General features: G+C 43.4%; 1 protein-coding gene across 3 annotated transcripts in view; it reads left to right on the forward strand.

The window, feature by feature from the left end:
* Window positions 1-2,377: 2,377 nt before the first annotated feature.
* SPRYD3 (SPRY domain containing 3) overlaps window positions 2,378-23,517 on the forward strand; it is a 135,421-nt gene continuing 114,281 nt past the window's right edge. Inside the window, exons 1-5 of one of the 3 annotated variants that reach the window (XM_061557655.1) lie at window positions 4,302-4,397; window positions 8,634-8,833; window positions 12,023-12,098; window positions 12,877-13,001; window positions 18,198-18,348. In XM_061557655.1, the coding sequence (XP_061413639.1) occupies window positions 8,670-8,833; window positions 12,023-12,098; window positions 12,877-13,001; window positions 18,198-18,348 (516 nt within the window). In that variant the 5' untranslated portion in view covers window positions 4,302-4,397; window positions 8,634-8,669. Of the gene's footprint in view, window positions 2,444-4,301; window positions 4,398-7,421; window positions 7,624-8,633; window positions 8,834-12,022; window positions 12,099-12,876; window positions 13,002-18,197; window positions 18,349-23,517 lie in introns of those variants that run through there. The other 2 variants (XM_061557656.1, XM_061557657.1) reach the window with 2 other exon arrangements.

Here is a 23,517-nt window from a genome sequence, read left to right on the forward strand (position 1 = left end):
CCTGGTCGTGTAGAAACTCATTTGCAATAGAAGTATCATCCATCATTTGGTCCCCAAATGTATGAACTGTTGGATTTTATTTATTTTTGTTGTAAGAGTCCAGATGGTGCAATTTAGGTGTTGTAATGGAATAGTGAACGAAAGAAGAATACACACGTAGGTCATGCTTTTGCGTCTATCCCTCATGACCCCTTTCCATATTCTGACGACGTGCTAAAACAATGACATGGTAATGGGAACCCAGTTGTATATGGTAGTTGTCGTGAAAGTGCTCTCTATGACATCAGGAGGTGTATGTCAAAGCAACATTCTGAGTTGTCCTGTTGAGTCCACTGAGGGTGTCAAGAATTGATCGTCTCCTATTTGTAGACAAGAACAAAAATAATGCGTTGAAGCTTTCTGCACATGGATGGAATCCCTAAAAAACCCTCCTGTTTTATCTGCACTTCATGGACAACACTTGCCAGTGGCCAATAAAACGTGCAATGGACGAGTCTCCACAAGGTGTATTCACGCCATATTACTGCTTTCAAATGACCGTGAGATACTGTTTTTTTTTAAAGGTTTACTTTTACGTGGGGAATTTTGTATAAATAGCAGGTTCATGACCGCAGTCCCCTCGTTGCAAGTGAACCGCAGTTGGTAATTAATCGCTACTGCTCTCAGATGTGCCCACTATTGTGCGTGCACGGCTATCAGGCAGTGCTTGTCTCGCTCATGAATAGACACACACGAGCCTTTGAGCAACAGCAGGTCTCCACGGTGAAATTCACTGTTGCATTTTCTCCCAAGACACCACAAGTTGAACAAAATTTGTGTACGGACTGGAAACATTGGCAAAGAATAAACTGCGTCAAATTCCATAACGGTGCCTTTTATCAAAGTGCCATAGAGTAACCGAGCATTTTTTTTTACTCGGCAACGTGTACTAGGCTAGTTGCCCACAACAACATAAATGCTTGTGCCCTAAAGCAAAGACACGAGCAAGACAGCAGTGTATGATTTGGAAAGCAGTACGATGCACATTGTTTTCATGAACTCGAAGGTTTTCTCATAGATGAGTGGAAAATGCTTTAATGGAAGTTAGTGAGACACAATTGCACCGTCTAGTTGGGGAAGGAATTCGAGAGAAGCCATAATCCGTACTGCAAAGAGGTACTGAGATTTGAGTATAGTTTCTTTGGGACAGTTTGCCTTTGGTGAGACAGTTCTGTCTATATTATGCTTTATTGTATACTTAACATCAGATTTGGCTTATAGAGTCCAGATGACAGCAGGATCTTTTATATTGTCTTCAGCCATACAAAATTCACACTTAGCATGAGGCATAGAAAACATTGCAGACAGCAGTCTCAAACCCTGGACTCATGTGTCAGTGGGTTTCTAAATCGTTGTCAATTTTAGGCTTGCTGTTACTAGTATTATTAGTATCGTCAGCACCACATCAACAGTTGCCACAAAAACATATGGTAGTGTGGTTCGGGTGCATTAGAAGTTAGGAGCAATATTGTGGTCATAATGTTCTACAGTATTACGGTTGTGCTGCATTATAATGACATACAGTATTACTACTGTCATGTGTTTTATATATGTGTAATGGGTTAGATTGAGGCGCACACTCAACTTGGAGGCAACACTATTTATTAACGCATAACAACCAACTCGAACATTAAACACGGGGTGGTGACCACCGTTCCTAATCTCACTAACACTCGGGGAATACTACACAGCGTGACCAGGGCAGGTGACGGGCTGCCTGGTCATGGACGAAGGTCAGAGACTTCCAAGACCGTTGATGGCGTCTTCATCCCGGGGTTGAACAGCCCCACTCTCTGTTCACGTCCCGCTTACAACCGCTGCGGCGTGGCCGGCTCTACCCCAGGCCACGCCCCCCGTCTCGATCCTTCGAGAAGGTCCTGGTCCCCAACCATGTGACCCCCAAGCTCCCTCCTGGGGCCCCTAGCCCCCCTTTATCGGGTCACGTGTCCTGTTGGGTTCACGCAGTGTCACGACCTGGCACGATCCCCGTGACACCCGCCTGCAGCACCCATATCGAGCCAACACAGTCGTGACGTCGTATGTCACTTCATATGTATATACATATTCATGCGTTAATATAAATAGAATACAAAATGTAGGTTTTACGAGTAGTTGTGTGATTGCATCATGATAATGTGGTTATCCTATAGCTGCGTTTTAATGCTGGTATAGCTATAATGCTGTTATAGTGTCATTACAGTACTGCTACAGTGATTTAATATTTTGACGAAGCAATGAAATATGGAGCCATGGCATCAGATGGAGATGGAGCGACTAAGCCAGCTCGTGTGCAGGAGCTTTGCATACCGTTACATCGCAGGAGCGAGTTCGATAACGACGGATTTTGGAGGCCTTCATCCAGCAGTGGGATAATCATGTGTTTCCTCCTTTGGCTGCCAGTGCCGTGAGTCTTGACAAAAGTATATTTTAGCAATGCCCCATAACCCTTAGTTCACTTAACGTCTTAATTGTCAATATGATGTTTCTAACGTGTTTGTTCTCTTAATCTCGAGTAATTCCAAACACGCATCTCTCCATGTTAGTTTTCAGAGCTTATGAACAATATGGAATGGTGTTATAAATATTATGTTAAAACTTGAGTGTGAGAATGAGTGTTCAGGTATTTTAACTGTAGAGGGTTAGTTTGTTAGACTGTGATGTTCTAACTCACTCCGAATGTTTGAACCCAGTGTTCTAACTCAATGGGGTTAGAACAATTCCAATGTTGTAACACTAGTATTAGAACTCTGGTGTTAGAATTCGTGTCCTGATGTTTTCGCTGGAGAGGGTGAGATTAGACTTTGTTCTAACCCTTGAGCGTGTTTGAACAACTGCACCGTTATACCACTCGTGTTTTAGAACTGAGTGTACGTTCCAGTGTTCTCTTAACTAAAGAGGGTTATTGCATTGATCTCTCTCACTCGAGGCGTTATCATTTATTTCCAATTTTAATCTGTCTCTGTGTTCTTACTCGACAGAGTTAGATCGCTACACAGTGCCGTTCTAACTCAACCCTTTTGCGTTGGAACAATCCCGCGGTGCGTAAACGTTCTTATTAATATCGCCGCAGGGTTTGGTGGTACATGTTGTTTATGTCGTTTATTTGGAAAATTCGGTCACAGTTCCTATGATCACTGTTACATTGCTTTAATGGCTTTATTTTGGTGATTTCGAAAAGTTGTTTTGGTTTGGCCATGTTTGTTTGTTGTAGTACGGAGTTAGACTGATGGCTTTAATCTAAGTTGTCTTGTTGTTGTTTGACTTGCATCCCACTGCGATTTTTGCACACAGCGTTGGTGTACGGTGCTTTTTTTGCAATATTTTGCTGTCTTTTCCTGGATTTTCAGTTTGCACTTAGTCACATAGTAACTTTAAGATGTTTTCTTTTGTTCATGTTTTTGTTTGTTGCCGTTGCACCCGATTCAAGAGCCGAATGGCTCACAGGGCTATACCTAATATAAATGAAACTGAAAAAAAAACTGCAATGTCAGAACAGCGGCGTGAGAACTCGCGATGAAAAAAAAAACCTCTTAAACAGCGTTTCGGATCATTCCGCCCTGCGGCGTTAAAACTCGTTCACTCGACCGTTGTTATAATAAAGCCGGATTGTTTATCACGCCATCGATTCATCGTGATCTCGCGAAGAGAGTCGCTCCTATCGCCCGGGTACCACCTCCTCCTCTTCCTCCCCCACAACCACCTCCACCTCCCCCCACCACCACTTCCTCCCCTCACCTCCCCCCACCATCTCCTCCCCCCCACCACCACCTCCTCCTCCTCCCCCCACCACCTCCTCCCCCCACCACCTCCTCCTCCCCCCACCACCTCCTCCTCCTTCCACCATCACCACCTCCCCCCACCACCACCCCCCCCCACCACCACCACCTCCCCCCACCACCCCCTCCTCCTCCCCCCACCACCTCCTCCCCCCACTACCTCCTCCTCCCCCACCACCACTCCCCCCCCCACCACCTCCTCCCCCCACCAACTCCCTCACCTCCTCCCCCCACCTCCCACCACCTCCTCCCCCCACCTCCCACCTCCTCCTCCCCCCACCACCACCCCCCCACCTCCTCCCCCCACCTCCTCCCCCCACCACCCCCCCCCCCACCTCCTCCTCCCCCCACCACCTCCGGGTCTCCCCCCACCACCACCACCTCCCCCCTACCACCTCCTCCCCCCACCACCACCTCCTCCGGGTCTCCCCCCACCACCACCTCCCCCCCACCACCTCCCCCCCCCCCCCCCCACCACCCCACCAGGTCGAGGCGGCGCCGGGAGCAACGAAGGCGGCGTGAGGACGCCGGGACGACTTCTACCTCCCTCCCTCCTTCCCTATCCCCCCCACCTCACACACAGTGAGTCGCTTGCATCGCCACAATCACTGCCGTCGTCGTCGTCACCACCATCATCATCATCGTGGTCGTCACGATCATTCATCGCCACTGTAATTCATCACAATTGTACAACAGCAGCGTGGGTCGGGAGAGGGGGGGGGGGGTCTGGGGCAGGGTCGGCTACCGGGGATTCCCCGGCTTCGGCTTCTATCCGAGGTCGGGCGGCCTTGTGTAAAGGCCTACCTCGCTACGCAACCCGCGTCGGTTGTGTGAAATAACAATGCCGTCACGCGGCGACTTAAATTAAAAGTGGCACCCCTGGTAGGTGCGCTAATGATGACAATGTCAGGGCGAACATTATTGACGTAAGGCGATAAAAGCGCCGAGTTTCGTGTCTGTATCCAAGTGCACGGGCCTAGTTATGGTACTGTACTCTTACAGTACGGTACGAACGACGCTTCTTGTTTGTATTTAACAAACTCGTTGAACGTGTCAAGTTTGACTGCTTGAGTTTGTGTTCAAGCCGCCTTATTTACAATGTCGTGAGAGAAAACAAACACGATAACCCACGTATATGTTTATTTGAGCGACCGATGATCGATCCACCACTTCTCATAGTTGCTAATCCTGAGAGGTGTCCAAGCTCCAGTGCTAATCTGTAGAACGTGTGGGGCTCTAGAGCAAAATAAATGAGTGGGGATGTTTGCCTGAGGTTATAACTGTTAGTTAGGTTGCTCACGGCGAGGTTGTCTGGGCCAGGGGTTTATGGGTTCGCATAGCCGGCAACCCATTCGGTTTACCCCGTATTCTTATACAAGGAAATTGAGTTTTCAGGTCCATACGGCGGCATACAGCCGTTTCAATAGGGGCAACAACAATGTTTTGTCTATTTGTTCGTGTTTCTCCTTTGTGATGGGACTTTGTAGGATGAACGTTGAGATGTATAAGGGCACGGGGTAATGAATAAGGTCTGAATTGGTCTGTAATATTGTAGGGCATCGATAAGGGCAGTCGACATGTGTGGGTTAGTTGTGTTGGGTTGTTTCGGCCAACGTGAGTCATTTTCGCACTCGTACCCTAAAACGAATTTAACATGATGATGATGATGTGCCGGAGAAGCACCTTCAAGAGATGAGGAGCAGAAGCTTTAGTAGATTACACTAATTATTTGGTGACACTGCATTGGTTGTCAGTCGTGCACAAGTACTTTACCAGGAATAAATAAAACCTCAACATATTCATCAATAACACTGCCTCGAAACCAAAACGTTAAACCATGTGACGTTTTGGGCAGTGACCCTTCAAAGCACTTGACAAGATAGTGGGCAGGGAGTTGGGGGGCAGCGCCTACTTAAGACGAGGGCAGAACCTTCAATAAATGGGGGGAGGGAGGGGGGACAGTAACAGCAAAATATAATTTTGTCCGGTTCCGTTCAGGATATGAGGACCAATACTTACAGATGATAGTTGGTGGTTTATAGCTCCAAAATTAAGGTGGTTTATAGCTCCAAAATTAAGGTGGTTATAATGTTTCAGGCATTGTCGGTAGAACCTGCAGCAGGATACAATGGGGGGTCGTACCAACTGGAGGTAAAGACAGGGCCTGTAGAAAGAGATGGGGGGGGGCAGAAGCTGCAGGACAAAATAGGGACACCAATGGACAGCACTTGTAGGCAATAATAGGGGGGAGGCACCGGTAGAAAACAACGAGGCAGGAGATGAAGCAGAACTTGGCGGTTAGGGATTTTGCCTTCAGCAGGGCAGGGGTCAGCACTTCCAGTGATGGATGTATGAGCATAATTGAGCATCATATTGATTTAATATATCACACTTGCGGTGTGTACCTCCAACAAGAGTGTGTTTGTATCAGCTCCCATGCAAACACAAAATCAAATTGTGGGAATTTATGACTCTGAGACTAGCCAGAATATGCCATGTGACTGGAGGGCAGTCTAAACAAGGGTGAGTGTGGCAATGTATTTCTTATATATTTTTAAACAAGCACCTGACTGCACTTAACACTAAATCTAGCCCTTACCCCTTGCCCTAACATCTAACCCCCGGTGATTCCTATAAATAACAACCCTTTTAGTTGAAGTATAGCTGGTTCAAATACACGCGAGGCATGGGTGCCACCTGGGGCCAGTTTTTGAACTTATGGAATGAATTTATTTAGTTATGTGTCTTCACAGTCACATACATTGTAACAGCAGTAGTGTATATACAGTCGTTTTGCACTCTTTTGTAATTATACATACGGTAGTCTGTGTGGAATCAAGATTCAATCAACTTCAAATCTGCTCTTATTTGGTTACCTTACACTGTTTATTGCCATATTTAAGTGAGAGCATGGTGCACATTTATGGTTAAAGTTTATGTACATAAAATAGATGTAAGAGTTTGATGAAGGATTACATGGCAAAAGTTAATGTATAATCTTGTAGAATGTGGTGAAATGTTTTAATCTAAAAATATATATATTTAGGTGTTTTTACTTTTCTGTTAAAGTACTGGAGAATGTAGCTTATATTTTAAGAGTGGTGGATTAAGTTTTATTTAGTGTGGTATGATGTCATAAAATGCTGTTGTTTTCCTTAAGTTTAAACATACCAACATTATGAGAGTTCAAACTTTTATATTTTGTCTTGATGGTGGCACTTCAGCAGCCTACTCTTTACGAAATATGTCGTGGTATTTTAATGTTTACAACAGACGACGTGCTTTGGTGACGCGTCGCAGTATCACCGGATGGCTGTGGGATTCAAACCTTTGACCCCGTACAAACTGTGGCTGAGTGTCGAGTGTGCTGACCACTTGTTCGTCCTGTCTGCGTGCTATGGAATATGGCCACGGACTATCCCAAAGCCTCTATCAATAGCCCTTTTCCCCGTACCCAAGAAATCTGACACCTGGCCTTTTCAGTGCACACACGGATGCCGCAACAGCTCTCGAAGGGAGCCAGCGGATGCCGCCGGATACTCCCAAATGGATTTTTTTCACTTTTTTTTAGCCCCTTTTAATGGTTGTGCCAATGTGCTTACTTTACTGTGTGCAGAGCAAAGCTTTTTATTTTTCTGGGCCTGGCACACCTGCAAAAGCTTACCTGGAGATGCATCTCTGCTTAAGTTCTTTTGTGTCAGCAGCATGCACAGCAGTGGCTATTGACTTTTAAGTGCTGATGGACCTGCCACATTCCAGGATATCACTGTGGGCCATATCCTCAATATGAATCCAGGGTATCAACTGTGTAAGTACACTAAAGACAGTCCACATGGCACAAGTATATTCATTTCTTTTGGATGGAAAATTTGGCGATTCGAGGTTTATGGGAGCTGGAGGTTCAGAAGCACTGATTTTAAGAAAAACAAAAAGTATGAATTTAAGCTATGTGACTGGGCAGATGTGTCAGTGTTTTGTTAAAATTCTCATATCTCACATTCGCCCATTGATATTGTTTCTCAGGATTGGCAATGAAATACCAAGGTTTACAAATGTCTTTATTTCTTCTCATTATAACTACTTTCTGGTATGTTGGATTAAATGTCAAAACTCCTAAACTCATGGCTAGCAGTTAACTTCCAAAGCTGTGTCTTGACTTCATAGGGGTCTCTAAATTATAGTATGCAGCTTTTTGTTGTCACAAGATGAATATCTGTCCAGCGCAACATACAGCATACCAGGTACACAATACCCTTCATTGACCACAGCATTATATGATATTATACAGATTATATCTTAAATAGAGGTTGCACACTAAACTTCATGTATATTCACGTGTAAAAACACCCTGCTTTTTGTAGAAATTATCGGGCAGGATTCTGCTCGTTCGTTCAAATCCCACCATAGCGGCTCTTGGCATTTCCATTTTGGTCATGGATCTGACAAAAAAGACGATTCTTATTTAATCTTAATTTTGGAGCTTTCGTGACTGCAGGAATTATTCTTTGGTTCTTTCGGTAAAGTCAGTGAACCTAATTTAGTTTATTGGTATCTGCTGAAGATGTAATCATTGGTTTGGGGACCTCAAAAGCATCCACTGTTTTCGTATTTTCTCTTGCATTGGATATGAATACAATTACTAACTCTAAACCTTTTACAACATATGTGGTGGCTATATCCTCAGGCATTGGATAACTATCGTGTTTACAGATGTTCTTGAACCTAATGGGAAGTCGGCGCCACAGAATGCTCTAGTAAGACATATCTATGTGTCTGTGCAACCCCTCCCCCCCCCACCCCGCTGGTCCCATTTGGCAGGCATGTGTGCGCGAACGTGAGAGAGTACGTGCGTGCATGTGTACGCGTATATCGGGTGGGATGGATGACTTGGGACTGGGCGAGCGAGGGCTCTTGGCAAGTCTGCGTGGGGGTCGGGGACGCGCCGGCCTCTGGGAACCCCTGCCACCGCGCTTCCGTGCGCGCTTTGAGCACATTCAGGTGGATGGTGACATCCTAAGGTGGGTTTGTGTGGGCTTTAATGTGCAAGATTAACATGGTGAATCCTTGTCAAAGTCGGTCATAATTTTCTGTTATCTCTACCTCTTCTGGGCTTGCCGTTCATCAACTTTGGTCTTTAGCAAGTTCACTTCTGGTTACATCCACACTGTAGCACACATTAGATGCGGGCGGCCTGGTGCGGTGCTGCTCATACCACCTTGTCATGTCCCCTGTCAACACTTGCTCTTGCAGTCTATATGGCTTGGTGATGATCATTGTCTTTTTGTTTAGTAGTTCCCTTTGTAAGTTCAGGTTATGCTTTGTATGCCCATTGCTCATATATGTGATTGTGTTACCGATACAAGTGATCATCTGAGTACACTAAACTTTCTGTAACAATTTTTTTTTTGTTCCTGGGTAGTAAGTGTTATTTCATAATTGCTTATCCCTCAAAAGTACAGAAAATTACTATTATTCCCCACAAACTTTGCTTTTGTGACCAGGACAGTGATATTTTGAAGTTTACCTATTTTTCCAGAACATTCCAGATAGATTCAGTGCTGAGTAAACTTGGAGTAACTTCTAGAACATTCCAGAACTTTCCAGTAATATAAATAGGAGTATACATAAGCCCACCAGTTCAGTAGAAATTTTTTTTATACAATTTTCAATGTTATTGAAAAAATATGTCATATATGAAAAATGTTGCGAGAATCTCTTACACATTAGTCATGGGTGAAATAAATGTATTTTTGTAGGATGGTACAGAGGGGAAAAGAGAGTCATGAAATTCGCTATCCCAAGAATTTGGCAGGAACCCACTGACTACTCAAGCAACTGCTACTTCTGCATGGTGGACCCTTCCAAACGTCGGACTGGCAAGAATGCACCTGCTATCACATATCCGGACCTTCCTTCATCCATCACCTCGGTGCCACACTGCCATGAGCTCCCCGTACCCACTCCTCTGGAGAGAGAGCAGCCGTCTTTAGAAGAGAGCAGCAAGTCAGAGAGCGAGGAAAACGTTGTAGATCCAGATGGCAATTTCAGAGGTAGAGTTGAGAGAAACCCCATACTACCCCAACCAAAAAGACATCAACGACTTGATCAGTGATATTGGTCTCACCAAGTCCAATGCCGAGCTTTTGACATCTAGGCTCAAGCAGTATAACTTGTTGGATAAAAGTGTGCAAGTTGCAGATCAGAGGAAGCGTAACCAACCTTTTGGCATCTTCTTCATTCGTCAAGATGGGCTCTGCTTCTGCCACAATGTGACCGGTCTGTTCAAGGCAATCGGAATCTCCTGTAACCAGAATGAGTTGCACCTCTTCATTGACAGCTCATCCAGGAGCCTCAAAGCCGTGCTGCTCCATAATGGTAACAAGTACCCGTCTCTTCCCCTGGCTCACTAAGTGCACCTCAAAGAGGATTACAACAGCATCAAGACCTTGCTGGATGCCTTGAAGTATGATGAGTACGGCTGGCAGGTCATCAGAGACTTCAAAATGGTCGCATTCCTGATGGGTCTCCAAGGCGGTTTTACCAAGTTTCCCTGCTATCTTTACCTTTGGGACAGCAGAGACACCAAGGCGCACTTCCACAGGCGGGACTGGCCACAGCATACCGAGTTATGTGTGGGGAGGAACAACGTCAAGTGGGAGCCACTGGTGGACCCCGGAAGGTGCTGATGCCACCACTACACATCAAATTTGGCCTTCTTGGTTGTTTCGTTAAAGTCACGTAGAAGGGAAATAATAAAATAATAAAAATAAAACATAATAAAATCAAATTATCACGACGTTTCGGCCACAACACAAGCAGCCGTCCTCAGGTGAAGAAACAGAGCTGTCGGAAAGACAGCGCTCCAATGGACACTGCTATGCTTGGCAGCGTATTTAACCTGGGTGGGAGGAGGAGAGCGCCTTGACAAAGGAGTTTAGATATCAACAGAGGAATTTAGCATAGAAGTAGCTATGATAATGTGAGAGATTAGCATGATGTTAAAGTGAGAAATTACCGAAAAAAACAAGAAGATGAATCCCTGCAGTCACGGAAGCTTTAAATCGAAATTTGCCCTCATGAAACAATTTATCAGAGCTGTAGATAAGGAGTCTGCAACCCTTCAAGTACCTTCAAGATTTCTTCCCTAAGCTGTCTGAGCAAAGGTCAAAGCCGGTGTCTTCTTCGGACCACAGATAAAGAAGATCCTGGAGTGCAAGGAATTCCCCAAGAAGCTCACTAGTAAGGAGAAGGAGGCTTGGGACAGCTTTGTCGCAGTGGATTCGTGGCTTCCTGGGCAATCACAAGGTCGAAAACTATGTGGAGCTGGTTGAGACTCTGTTGAAGAACTACGGCACAATGGGTTGTAGGATGTTCCTCAAAGTCCATATCCTTGATGCTCATCTTGATAAATTCAAGGAGAACATGGGAGCGTACTCAGAAAAGAAAGGCGAGCGCTTCCACCGGGATATACTGGACTTTGAACGCCGCTTCCAAGGACAGTTTCACGAGAACATGATTGGAGATTACATTTGAGGGCTGATTCGTGAAAGTGATTCACAGTATAATCGTAAATCTCGACAAACTACTCACTTTTAAATATTTTGTAGTAATTGTTGTATTACTTTAGTGAAAATACATATTAATTTGGATTAATATGTATTTTCTTCTGACTTTATGTGAACGAAAGGACACAAATTCCCCCGTTTTCTCATTGAAAATAGGTAAATTTTAAAATATCACTGTCCTGGTCACAAAAGCAAAGTTTGTGGGTAATAATAGCCATTTTCTATGCTTTTTAGGCATTAGCAATTAAGAAATAACACTTACTACCCAGGAACAAAGATTGTGTTACATAGTGAATTATCACAGCTTCTTAGAAAAATCATAATCTAGGCATTGTATGGTAATACCTTTGGTTTCAATTGTGTAAATGGAAAGTATTCGGACACACAGATATATTAAAAAATAAAACACATTTTCAGATGCGTTTTTGCACATATAAATTAGTACAGTAGTGTAAAAATTACTAGATTCAGATAGAGATTAAACTTATCTTCGTAGTTTTTTTAAACATATCTTTTTGATGTTGCTCCATAGCTTCTGCATCTGAATGAAGCACAGGCGCTGATCTGTCATGATTGAATGGAGACCCATCTGCCGCCCATTTTACTTGATGGATTCCTGCACATGTTTTGCGGCGCGTGCAGTTACCACGGAAATTCGGACGACGTGGGATGCTACATTGCAGCGCAGCCACTTGGGAAGGACAACAGCTACTTCGAGGTATAGCAGGCCAGCGGAAAAGCTGGCGAGTCCGCAGTTATCCTTTGCTTACCGACATTGGGTATTTTTGAGCAAGGGACACACATGGCAGTGTTAGACGAAGACATGCATTTTTGAGGATGCACTGGGTTTTTATGCATTCTTGTCCATCATGTATTTTCTCTTGGATGTGTGCCAAAGCGTCTTGGCCTACAATGAGTACCTGGTGTGGTGCGTGAACGTCCGTCAATGGAAAGACAGGCAACATGGTGTCTTAACTGCAAATCCATGGTTTTTGTCTTTCCGTGTGAGTGTGTTAAAAGTTGGTGCATGTAATTTGTTTCTTTGGCTTCCATTTTAGCGTCAACTCTATGGTACAAATACCTTACGCTTATGTGAAGTTGGTTAACATGCTGGACATGTATAAGGCATTCAGACCATATGAAAAACTAAATCTGACCTAAGTTAACTGACATAGAGGTCTGCGCAGGAGTGCTTGCTTGTAACAAAAAATCCAGCCATTTTCCATCTGCCAATGGACAAAGGCCTCCCCATGCTTTGTCAGTCATAGGATTTTATTTCACATGCTTCATCACGCTTGTCAGTGCAGGTTCGTGAATGCGGGAGAAGGGCATGGTTGATATGATTTGCCACCGATGTTAGCTGTGACCGGGAATCGAACCTAGTAGGTCACTAGGTTTATAGCGCAGCTCGCTAACCACTGCACCAGTGCTACGCCCGCTTTATATATGTACCATAAAATAGTGTGTGCGTGCGTGCGTGCGTGCGCGTTCCAAAGGTGTGCATTATGGATGGTGGTGTACGGGGAAACATCTCAGTGGGACTGGTACCACGGCGGTACCGCCTTGACCTGCCGCCCGGCCTCCTTCCAGGATCTGTGGCATTCCACGCAGAGCACGGAGAGTATGGCACGCACACACACCATCCAATTTCGCACAGGCTGTAGGATCCTCGTACTTTGTTCTTGCTTGCGTTGTGTGAGAGTGATTTTTTTTTTATTGTGATTGAAGTAAATACAGTCTTTGAAAATAACACATTACCGATTTGCGCCGTTGCTGTAATCCCACTCCTAAACTCTGGTAAGCTGTAATCAAGTGAATTTAAGTTTGTGCCCATAATTGAATTAGAAATATATACTTAGGTGATAGATATGTTTGCAGTATTCAGGGAACTTAAATGTGTATCTTTATTTAGTCATATATGTAGTATGGTTAGCCTCTAGATGGTTATCTTGTCTCAAGCAAACAGGGAGAGTGATGCAGGGAGAAATCACAAGGTGGTTTATATAATGTCCAAACTGATACAAAAATCTATTACCTTGTCTATATTAATATTAAAGATTACATGATGCATTATTGAGCTTCATCATAACTAGCAATAGTAAAGGAATTGCATTTTAAGATAGTTCTCCTATGGCATCAGTCTGACAGACAGAAGGCCTCCTTTGCTGGGATGAAGGCTATGTGTCGTCGGCTTACACATCATTGTTTATGCATTCCATTAACTGAAGACTTTTGAATTAAAAAAACCCAGATAAATAAAACATATCAGTGGTAGATGCGCCTTCGTTGGCTGCGTGCCCGTATGGCTTGGTTTTGTTTAGCACTCGCTCTAGTCAGTTTGGCCTCCGGTTTATTTTCGTTCCGTTTATCGCGGGGCGAGAGCGACATTGAAATCCCGTCCGCCGCTTGCGGCATTTGCCTGTGTGGTAACTGGCCATCTCTAGGTCACATGCCCCACATGCTTTTAATTATCGACAGATAGTCTAGAGAAATGAATGTCTGACTTTGCAGAGAAAATCTCAGATTTTTTGTGAGGTGGCCTTGATGTGGGCGGAAGAGTGGCGCATGAAGCGACCTTCCCACAGCGAGCATAGGCAGCCGGGTGGCTTCCCACGTAATCGCGGCCGATAGGTCTTGGCAGAGAATATTTTTGGTTGTAGACATTACTGGCACCAGCCTTGGGGTTTATATTTAACAGACCATCTGGAATTGCAATGTTCAGACAAGTGTGGTATTGTGTTGGCAAGGTTTTTATTTAAATATGTGTGTGCACGAATGGATGAACTTTGTATATAAAGTGGTTGTGATGGGTGAAAAGTATGGAAACATTTGCTCTTTCATTTACATATTTGCATAAGTTAATTTGGAGTTTATGTTTGTTATGTTAAAGTAACATTTGAATGCTATGCAGATTTGGTGTGTTTATGAGATACAGGGGTCATATCTGTGGAATTTGTTCTACTTCCCTAGTCTTGCTGTGCTCAGTAAATGTGGTGAATGTATAATAGTGATCCCAAGTCCATGTTGAGGATGGGAAAAAAATAGGAAAAAAATAGTTGCTGTTATATGACAGTAATATTAACCTAAACTGGTAGTATTTGTTATTGCTGCCATAATAACCTTCTTTAAATGTGCCTCAATTTACAGGGGAAATAATATTTAACTTTAGATTCTCCGTTTCCTCAGGTTAAGGTTAAGTGGACCGTATTTTGGCAATGGGCTCTCACAATGCTTAGAATGCATGCTCATTTGACTGCAACTGCAAGCTACTAATCGGCATGCAATATGTGAAAAAAACCATTGTACACTAGGGGAACCTCATTTGCCAGTAAAACTATGATAATTGGTTTTTTACCCTTCTATCTGGCAACAAAACGGACAACTTTTTACAAGGAGTCATGTTTGCATAGACCGCAATACCTGCAGTCATAATACAAACAGAAGACATAACTCTGATAATGTGCACTGTCCTTGAAGTTGATTGGTCCACACCCGAGACAGCTTTCCTTAGAGCCTAGTCTCACATGGGTTGGACGTGCGCCTTTTGGCGTCATCTGGTCCAACCCATGTGAGACTAGGCTCTAAGGAAAGCTGTCTCGGGTGTGGACCAATCAACTTCAAGGACAGTGCACATTATCAGAGTTATGTCTTCTGTTTGTATTATGACTGCAGGTATTGCGGTCTATGCAAACATGACTCCTTGTAAAAAGGTGTCAGTTTTGTTGCCAGATAGAAGGGTTAAAAAACAATTATCAACCATTGTACAGTTAATCACGAACTGCAACATGTAATTTACTTATTGCACGCATTTCTATTCATTATCCAGTTTTTACTGTTGTGTATAGTGTATGTACATAATCTATGCAATAATATGTTTTTGTATATTTTTTATAATATACAGACCGTATGTGTTGTATATTTTGTGTATTTAAGCATGCACGTGGTGTATTTTCACGCTTGTAATTGTATACTGTATTCGTGTACGTGGGTTTGTGACATTTGAGAAGAAAAATTCAGGCCACGTGCACATTCGTTTTCCAAGGCCGTGAAAGTAATCTGCATTTATTCTTTGGGTCTTTCGGTAAAGTCACGTAGATAGGTAACATTTTTTTATTTACGATCGCAACACAAGCGGTCGTCATCAAGTGGAGAAAAACGAGACGTTAGCCTCTAAAGGCAAACTGTTTAGAAAGGTTTAAAATGGGCGTAGCCCAAGTGTCAGCAGCATGGGCGGAGGAGCTTATGTTAATGTTAGGAATGAAAAACGGTGGGCCTCCGCATGTAGGGCGGAGAAGGTTATGTTAATGTGAGGGGTTAAAACAACTGGTGAGCAACGGACACTGCTAAAGTGGAAACATTACAGCCAGTTATGACTTGAACTGGTTGATAAAGTCCTTCCAGTGATTGCTGAGTTTGTACCCATCGTCTCGGTTGAAATTGTGTCTATGTCTGTATATATGGATGGCTTCGTGAACGAATCTTTGTTGATAACCAGTGGGTTTGCAAAGTACCTTCGTCTTAGAGAAATCAATTTCGTGTGAGCTAACTGCATTAAAACAATGATCAGCCACGGCCGAAGTATTGGTCCTACCGTGTTTCAGATCTGGCTTATGCTCATGAACACGGTCCGAGACATGTTCCTTAGTTTCCCCAATATAACTACTGCTGCAGACACAGCTTAGTTTTTGGCCACCCAATAGTGGCTTGCCATCCTTTCCCACCTCCATGTGGGGATGTTCCTTTCCGAGCTCTCTCGAGCTTACATCTACAAGCAAATTTCTTACATTGACATGCTAATCTCTCAATACAATGGCCACCCCCACAGCTTCGTTTATCGAGATTTCTCCTATCTTACATTTACATGCAAATTTTATCTCTAGCCCCGCCCACTGACCCTTGGGCTACACCCATCTCAAACCTTTATAACTCCCTGCCTTAGAAGCGCTCCCGCCATATATTCTTTCCTGCTTCAGCAGCTCTCACCTGATGACGATTGCTTGTGTTGTGATCGAAACGTCGTGATATTGTGATTATTTTAATTTTTAGTATTTTTCTATCTACGTGGGTTTACCGAAAGACCCAAAGAATATGAATTCCTGGAGTCATGAAAGCTTTAAGTCAAGATTTATGTACTGTGTTAAATCGAACCTGGATCTTGTGTTTGTGATTTTGGAAATCTTTTTGGTGACCCCTGCTATGTATGTCAAGGTGATGGTTTTGATTGGGTCCTCAGATGGTTCTTTCCCAACGGTTGGGGTGATAGCTTTAACTGGCTGTAATGTTTACATTTTAGTACTGTCCATTGCTCACCAGTTGTTTTACTCCTCACATTAACATAACCTCCGCCCGATAAGTGGAGGCCCACCGTTTTTAATCCCTCACATTAACATAAGCTCCTCCGCCCATGCTGCTGACACTTGGGCTAAGCCCATTTTAAACCTTTTTTAAACAGTTTTCCTTTAGAGGCTAACCCCTCTTTTTCTTTACCTGATGACGACCGCTTGTTTTGCGATCGAACGTCGTAAACATTTTTTTACCTATCTACGTGACTTTACCGAAAGACCCAAAGAATATGAATTCCTGCAGTCACAAAAGCTTTAAGTCAAGATTCAATGTGCATATAATTGCGCAATGTTTCGCCAGTGCATTTCATTTACTTTTACGGTATTTTAATATGGCCTGTGTTTCAAGTAACCGTACTTCACATGTTCAAAATGCTTCCGTGTGGGTTATTTTCAATCTCCCATTTAACACTTCGCCTCTCCTCCTTCAACTTCACTGGCTTACCGTTTAATACACCGCTGACTTTTCAAATACCTTTACACTGTGTCTTTAAAAATCTACGATGGTCATACCCCAACGTCGTGATTTAATTTATTTTATTTTATTTTTTACCTACGTGACTTTACCGAAAAAAGAGTACGGTCATACCCCACCTTATCTTGACTCGCTCATCTCTTTTTATGCCCACTCTCGGACCTCTTCGTTCACAATCTTCTCTTGTCTCTCTTTCTCCCTCTCCTCCCTCCCTCCTCCCTCCTCCCTGTGCCCAATCTCGTTTTAGATCTTTATTTTTCCTTGCACCTCTCTACTGGAATAAACTTCCCCTATACATTAAGAAATCTGCCTCCTTAATCTCCTTTCGTTCCACTCTTCAAGCCTCACCTCTTCTCCATTGCCCATCGCCTTCCTCTTCCCTAGCCCCATCCCTTCCCTGCCCTTTCATGACACCTGTGTGCCTTCTCTTACAGTCACTCATTCCTAGGCCCTTGTACACCCTTGTCCATCAATATCACTCCTGTTTTTGTTACTGCTTTTAAACTATGTAAAGCGCTTTGAGCTAAGGATGCTCTATAAATATAAAGTAAGATATGATGCTTGGAATCGCACTGAGATAGAAAGAGGAAAGATGTATAGATGCCCAATATTTACTGTTAAGAAAAGTAAGTAGGCTTATGCAGGACACATCTTCAGAAGGGGTGATTGCCGATTTTTGAGACTAATGATGAAATGGCAGATAAAGGAGGGAACATGCCCGAGAGCATGTCGACAATGGAGATGGAAACAAATAGGCTTGTGTGCAGGAGCTAGTTGGTTTTTTATTAGGAGACTGTGAGGTATGGTAACCGCCTGGGGAGGCCTTCATCCAACAATGTATAACTCATGAATAATGATGTTTCTAGTGCCGAGTTTCATCTGTAAAAAAAAAAAACATTTTACAGGGAGAAAACTGCAAAATGTGATGAGCTCAATATCAAGCAGATTATCTAACCCCCTGTTCATTTCCCCTCTCATTGTCCTCCCTCATCCTTGCTAGGCTTTACCGTGGACAGGCCGTGGGCCAGCAGTTTGGGCCGCGCTGTGAGGCCGGCGACCGTATTGGCTGTGGTATTCGAACGACCACCGTTGACGGCCGGGGGGTGGCCTACGGGGTTGCACACATCTTCTTCACACGCAACGGCACGGAGGTGAGAGGGGCCCTCGACCGACGGTATCCTGATTGGGAATGGGTGGCATCATTTCTTGGCCAGGTTTATGCCAAGTGCTATAGCAATTGCATGATTGTTTTCCACACCTTGTTGCTTAGTAATAATTATATTTATCTAATGGTTTATTTTTTGTTTAGAATATTCTCAGTTTAAATATTTTTGGGGGGCAGACTTCATTGGGATGTTCGGCCAAGGTTTTATTAAGTTTTATTTTTATGTCAGAGGGAAACAAACCAGAAATACGAGGGGATAATGCTCACAAACCCATACATAAAAGTTAGATGGGCTAGGTATTTTAGGCACTTCAATTATGCATGTACCACCAATCCTGCCTCCAGACTGGTGAATTACAGGTCTCTGCCAGCATATCTGGCAAACTCTACAATGTTGAATGGTTATCTTTTGTGCGGTGCCTATCTCGTTCTCATGATTGAGTGAGCTTCATAATTAATGTACTGTTCTGAGATTGGATAATTAATCAAATCGTTATTTATGCACTCGCATATTGTGTCACTGTCACCATCTGATTACTCTTTTAACGTCTTCCTGCCTTTGGTCATATACTTTGTGACTCAACTCTTAAGGTGAGCTTTGCCCCCCCCCCCAACTCCTTCCTTCCAATTTGAAAGCCACTGAACTATTGAAAATGCATCTGGTGTGTAGGCTGGCCCATGTGCGTATGCGTCATCTGGGTGTCTTGCTGTAGAGGGATGGAATGCACAGGCCACCGACTGTGCTCACCGTGGGCAGCTCATAAAAGTGTTTTCTTTTTACATGAACGTAAATTCTCGTCCCCGCAGCTGCCTGGTAATATATGTCTTGCGGCATTCAGCAAACAGAAACTATGGGGCCAGTTTATATACTAACTAATTAAACCTCACTCTCCTCTCCCTATATGACCCAGGGTGGGTACCACGATACGTTTGAATGGCCAATTTTGTATTCGTAAATATGGAAGATCGTAGCATATTGCATAATGTAGTTCAGTATTATCCCGGTGACCCATTCCTAGCCATGATGCATAACAATCGTGACTTTTGTTATCTATACCTGGCCTCTCGTAAGTCAACTCGTCACATAATGAGTACTTAATGCAGTGTGAACAACGTCAGCTTTTGGGATACAAGGGTTGTTGGGTGTGGTGCTGACCCCACCACCCCCTTGTGTGTGATGCTGACCTCAAGTGCTCATGAACAGCTTAATCCCCTGCAGTGTCCCAGGCTCAAAGTGGAACTTTGTCTGTTTGTATATAAGTACATACGTGTTAAATATTTGGGTGGTGGCTATACATTTGGGATAACATACCAGCATTGCATGTTTGATTCCTGATCAAGGACATAATCAGCCCAGTCAAGCAATGTGAAGTTGTCATGGATTGTGAGCTCTCATTCTTTGCTCACATCCCCAACAACTTAGGACAACCTACTTTCACCTGTGCAACATCTCCTGTTTCTGTCACTTCCTTTCCCTAGCCACTGCTGAGGCTCTGGGACTCGACTACTGCATCTCCAAATTCCATTTGATTGAAAATGCTGTCGCCAGACTTCGCATCCACAAACGAGCTCCCAATCCAGTTTTAGATTAATTATAACTTCACCTTCACTTTATCAAGATCTTCCATGAACTTGCTCCTCCATTTCTTTGCCATCTCATCTCAATCTACTCCATTCCACCTGTCCTCTGTTCCCTTAACCACATTCGCTTGTCTAAAGTATCAGTCAGCCCCTTTTAACAATTATGGGTTGCTCCTCGGAAGATGATTTTGTAGTTCTTCTGGACATCTGCACTGCAGAGACCCTTCCCAAATCTATGCTTAAGACTCTCCTCTTCTGCCAAAAATTTACTTTAATATATCATATTTCTCTCTCTCTCTCTCTACCATGCTGCTCCGTACTGTCTCCAAAAATAATGTAAAAATACCCTCCTCAAGTTTTATATTTTGATTTGCTCTCTTTCTGTGTAGTTACACTTAGATGCTTACAATGTCTATATTATTGTACCAAATAGCATCAATTTTTGCCTGGGGAAACTCATCCTAACATGATAATCTTTTACAAGGATTTAACACCAGCACTGGTTGAGACTAAAACAGCTGTGAGTGAGTCTTGCTGTTGTATCTACCCACCTTTTAGTGTTATGTGCTGTCCACTGTCGGTGCTCACTAACAGTGGGTTGTGCAGCACATAACTTAAACCAACTACACACAAAAGTTGCCACAAATAAATCACAATAGCTTGCTGATCTCTTCAAGGAGCATAAATCATCGTACAAACTCCGGTCATCCTCGCATTGGATTTTGGCTAGCCATCGAATGAAGATGGTCTCTCCATAGTGCGCTTTCAGATGGGCTTCTGCGGCCATCTGGAACGCTCTTCCGTCTTATATTAGGAAGCCGCTGGAGCTATGCACTTTTAAATGTAGATTGACAATTAATTTCTTTAGAACTGTTTTTTGTATTTCTTGTCTTTCCCCCGCACCTCTGATTAGCACAGTTGGCTACGTATGGTGCGAAAGAGGTTCAACATACATACATTACCACCATCAAAGTGTTAAAACATCCTCTTGCACCACCAATATAAACCTACGTGGTAGGTGTGCAGTATATACTTACATGGCGCAGCTTGCATCGTACTGCATTTCGACATAGCGTAGTATGCTTGCATTGCAGTCTGTTTTCTCTTTTGCAGAACATTGTTATTTTAAATTGTCATTGCATGGCTTTTTAATTGATTGTTTACGTTTCGATAAACCCACAGTGTTTTCATTTCACAAGTAATACGAAAATAAAAACAGAACAGTTTGTAACTTCAGCATCCAAGCATGTTTGATATAATCATTTGGCTTTTGTTTATTCTTATATATCCCTCCCTGAACAAAATGCGGGCGCATAGAACACACAGGGGGTTCAAAGAAGTACGTGGGAGAGAAAAGTTTTTTCTTTTAAGAACCCAACCTTCATAACACACTCATTTTACACTCATCGTACAGGCTTTATAAAGACTAATTCTAGATTTGAAGCTTTCGTGACTGCAAGGATTCATATTCTTTGGTGTTTTCGGTAAAGTCACGTAGGTAAAAAAGACTATGCATTTTGTGCTATATAACTTCCAGCATATTTCATTTTTCCATCTCTTGTTCATTGCATGGCAGTGGTCCCACGGCCTGTTTTTGGCTACACGGTTTTGGCCGGCGCCTCAGTCATAGGCATTTTGACCGACGCCTGCACGAACCCTCCCTCTCGTCGGGTGGGCGTGCTCGATAATGTCCGTACTCTCGTGTTGTCCTTGTTTCCCTGGTAAACGGGCGCTCGCAAAATGGGCACATAACCCCCCCCCCCCCCCCCCCGTGCAAAGTAAATCATTTCCCTCCCGTGTTCCCACAAATGGTCCACATTCATGTCCGGGAAGACACATGAGTAGTCCAATGTCACGGGATCGAGCAGTCTCACAGAAGGAGGAAGTCCCTTACATTCGTGTGGGATGCCGACCCATTTTAATAACTTCCTGACCTTTCTGGCAACTGGCTTTTTTTATTTATCTAAATATAACTGAACTGAAAACAAACAAATGAAATAAAGCATGCCCTAAAATGTAATTTACTCTAAAATCTAGAGAACAATGAGCTAGCCAGCAGTTTGGCTAGTACCTCTATGGGATATAATTTGACGTTAGCTTCAACATTAGAGCCACTCAAAAAGGGGCCATTGTTTGATCAAATGCTGGTTTGGAAGGATGTACTAGAGTGCTTGGGAAATCCTGGCATGGCTGATTTTGCTTTTTCAACCTGTGACTTTAGCGTTGAGTGGTTTTGTAAGTTGTATTCATCATAAACCAATAACTTGTGGTTGTGTTCTTTGGTATAGATCCCAAACCTTTAAGTTTTATAGTTTCTTTAAACTTGTACCTAAAGTATTCTGTTCAGCTTTCGTGTTACTGTGTTGTATGGCATGGCTTAAGATGTGTGTTTTTTGTTCCTGTCACTTCCCATTACAACACTGTAACATGTGGCATGGCTTTGTGGCAATTTTCTTTATTTGTAATTCTGTTCAGCCCTCTAACACCACACCACGCAGTAGCTGTTATGCAGCGATGATGCTTCAAGGGTCTTTGCAGTCAATGTGTTTCTCCTACAATGATTATGTACGAATGCCAAAAAAGATTGGGCTGCACTTTTTTTTTCTCATGCAACAAAAACAAAAGATGTGAAATTGAGAAATCCCTTTTACTAAAAAAAATATATTGTCATTGTCTACGTAGCGCGTTTCCTATGAATGTGTTGAGTTGATGTTAAGTTAGTTTAACACGTAGGCTTATGTTAAGTTGTGGAAGATTGGCCAGGAGATGAGTGTTTGCCTTGCGGACAGGAAGAAAGCTCTGAGTTCCAATCCCACCACGTGTCCTGGGTTTTCCTTGTGAAACGGGGAGTGCAAGTGCAGCTCAATGGGCTCTTAGCTGGTTATAAATAACATTACAAGGTTAGTTGAAAAAGTGCATTGTTTTGTCAGTGTCTGCAAGCATCCAGAGCCATTCTTCATGTCTGAAAATGTTAAGGGTAGCAAAATTGTTGCTTAATGGAAGGCACAGTTCAGATTAACTGTTTGAGACATGATCATTGCATCCTTCCTGTTTGCCCTAAGGGTGTTCTTGTTGTGGACAGTCTTGAGGCAAGGTGCAATAAGTAACAAACCAATTGCACTTCATAACTTTGACATGCTATCACACCCCCATCACCATTCCACTTTTGCTCTGTCCACTTATTTGGCTATTACACAACTCGTAGCATTGACTTGATGCATTCACATACCCATACAACCTCTCCTGTATCCTTGTGTACAATGTACGCATGTATTTTGTTCAACCAGGTAAGAACTCAAGAGCAAAGGATAGTCTTAATTTGTAACCTCAGTGTGCTCTTGTGTCTTTGTTCAATATGCTGTGTCGTTCGCTTGCACCTGGCTTCCTCTGCATGGGGACTGTCCATTATGTAAGTAAATCCATTGGATGGAATGCCACCGTCCAGTTGTGAGGGCTGTGTGCAAAAAGATAGACTTATATTTACCCTTCTGCCACACTCGCCACCCCCAGTGTTGTCCACGTTACCCCTTCCTTCATCCAGCACAAATCGCAGTCTCGTCAACAGTGGTCCAGG

The sequence above is a fragment of the Lethenteron reissneri genome, chromosome 23 (assembly GCF_015708825.2).
Source record: "Lethenteron reissneri isolate LAM-NWPU_2019-01 chromosome 23, ASM1570882v1, whole genome shotgun sequence".
NCBI classification, from domain to species: Eukaryota; Metazoa; Chordata; class Hyperoartia; order Petromyzontiformes; family Petromyzontidae; genus Lethenteron; species Lethenteron reissneri.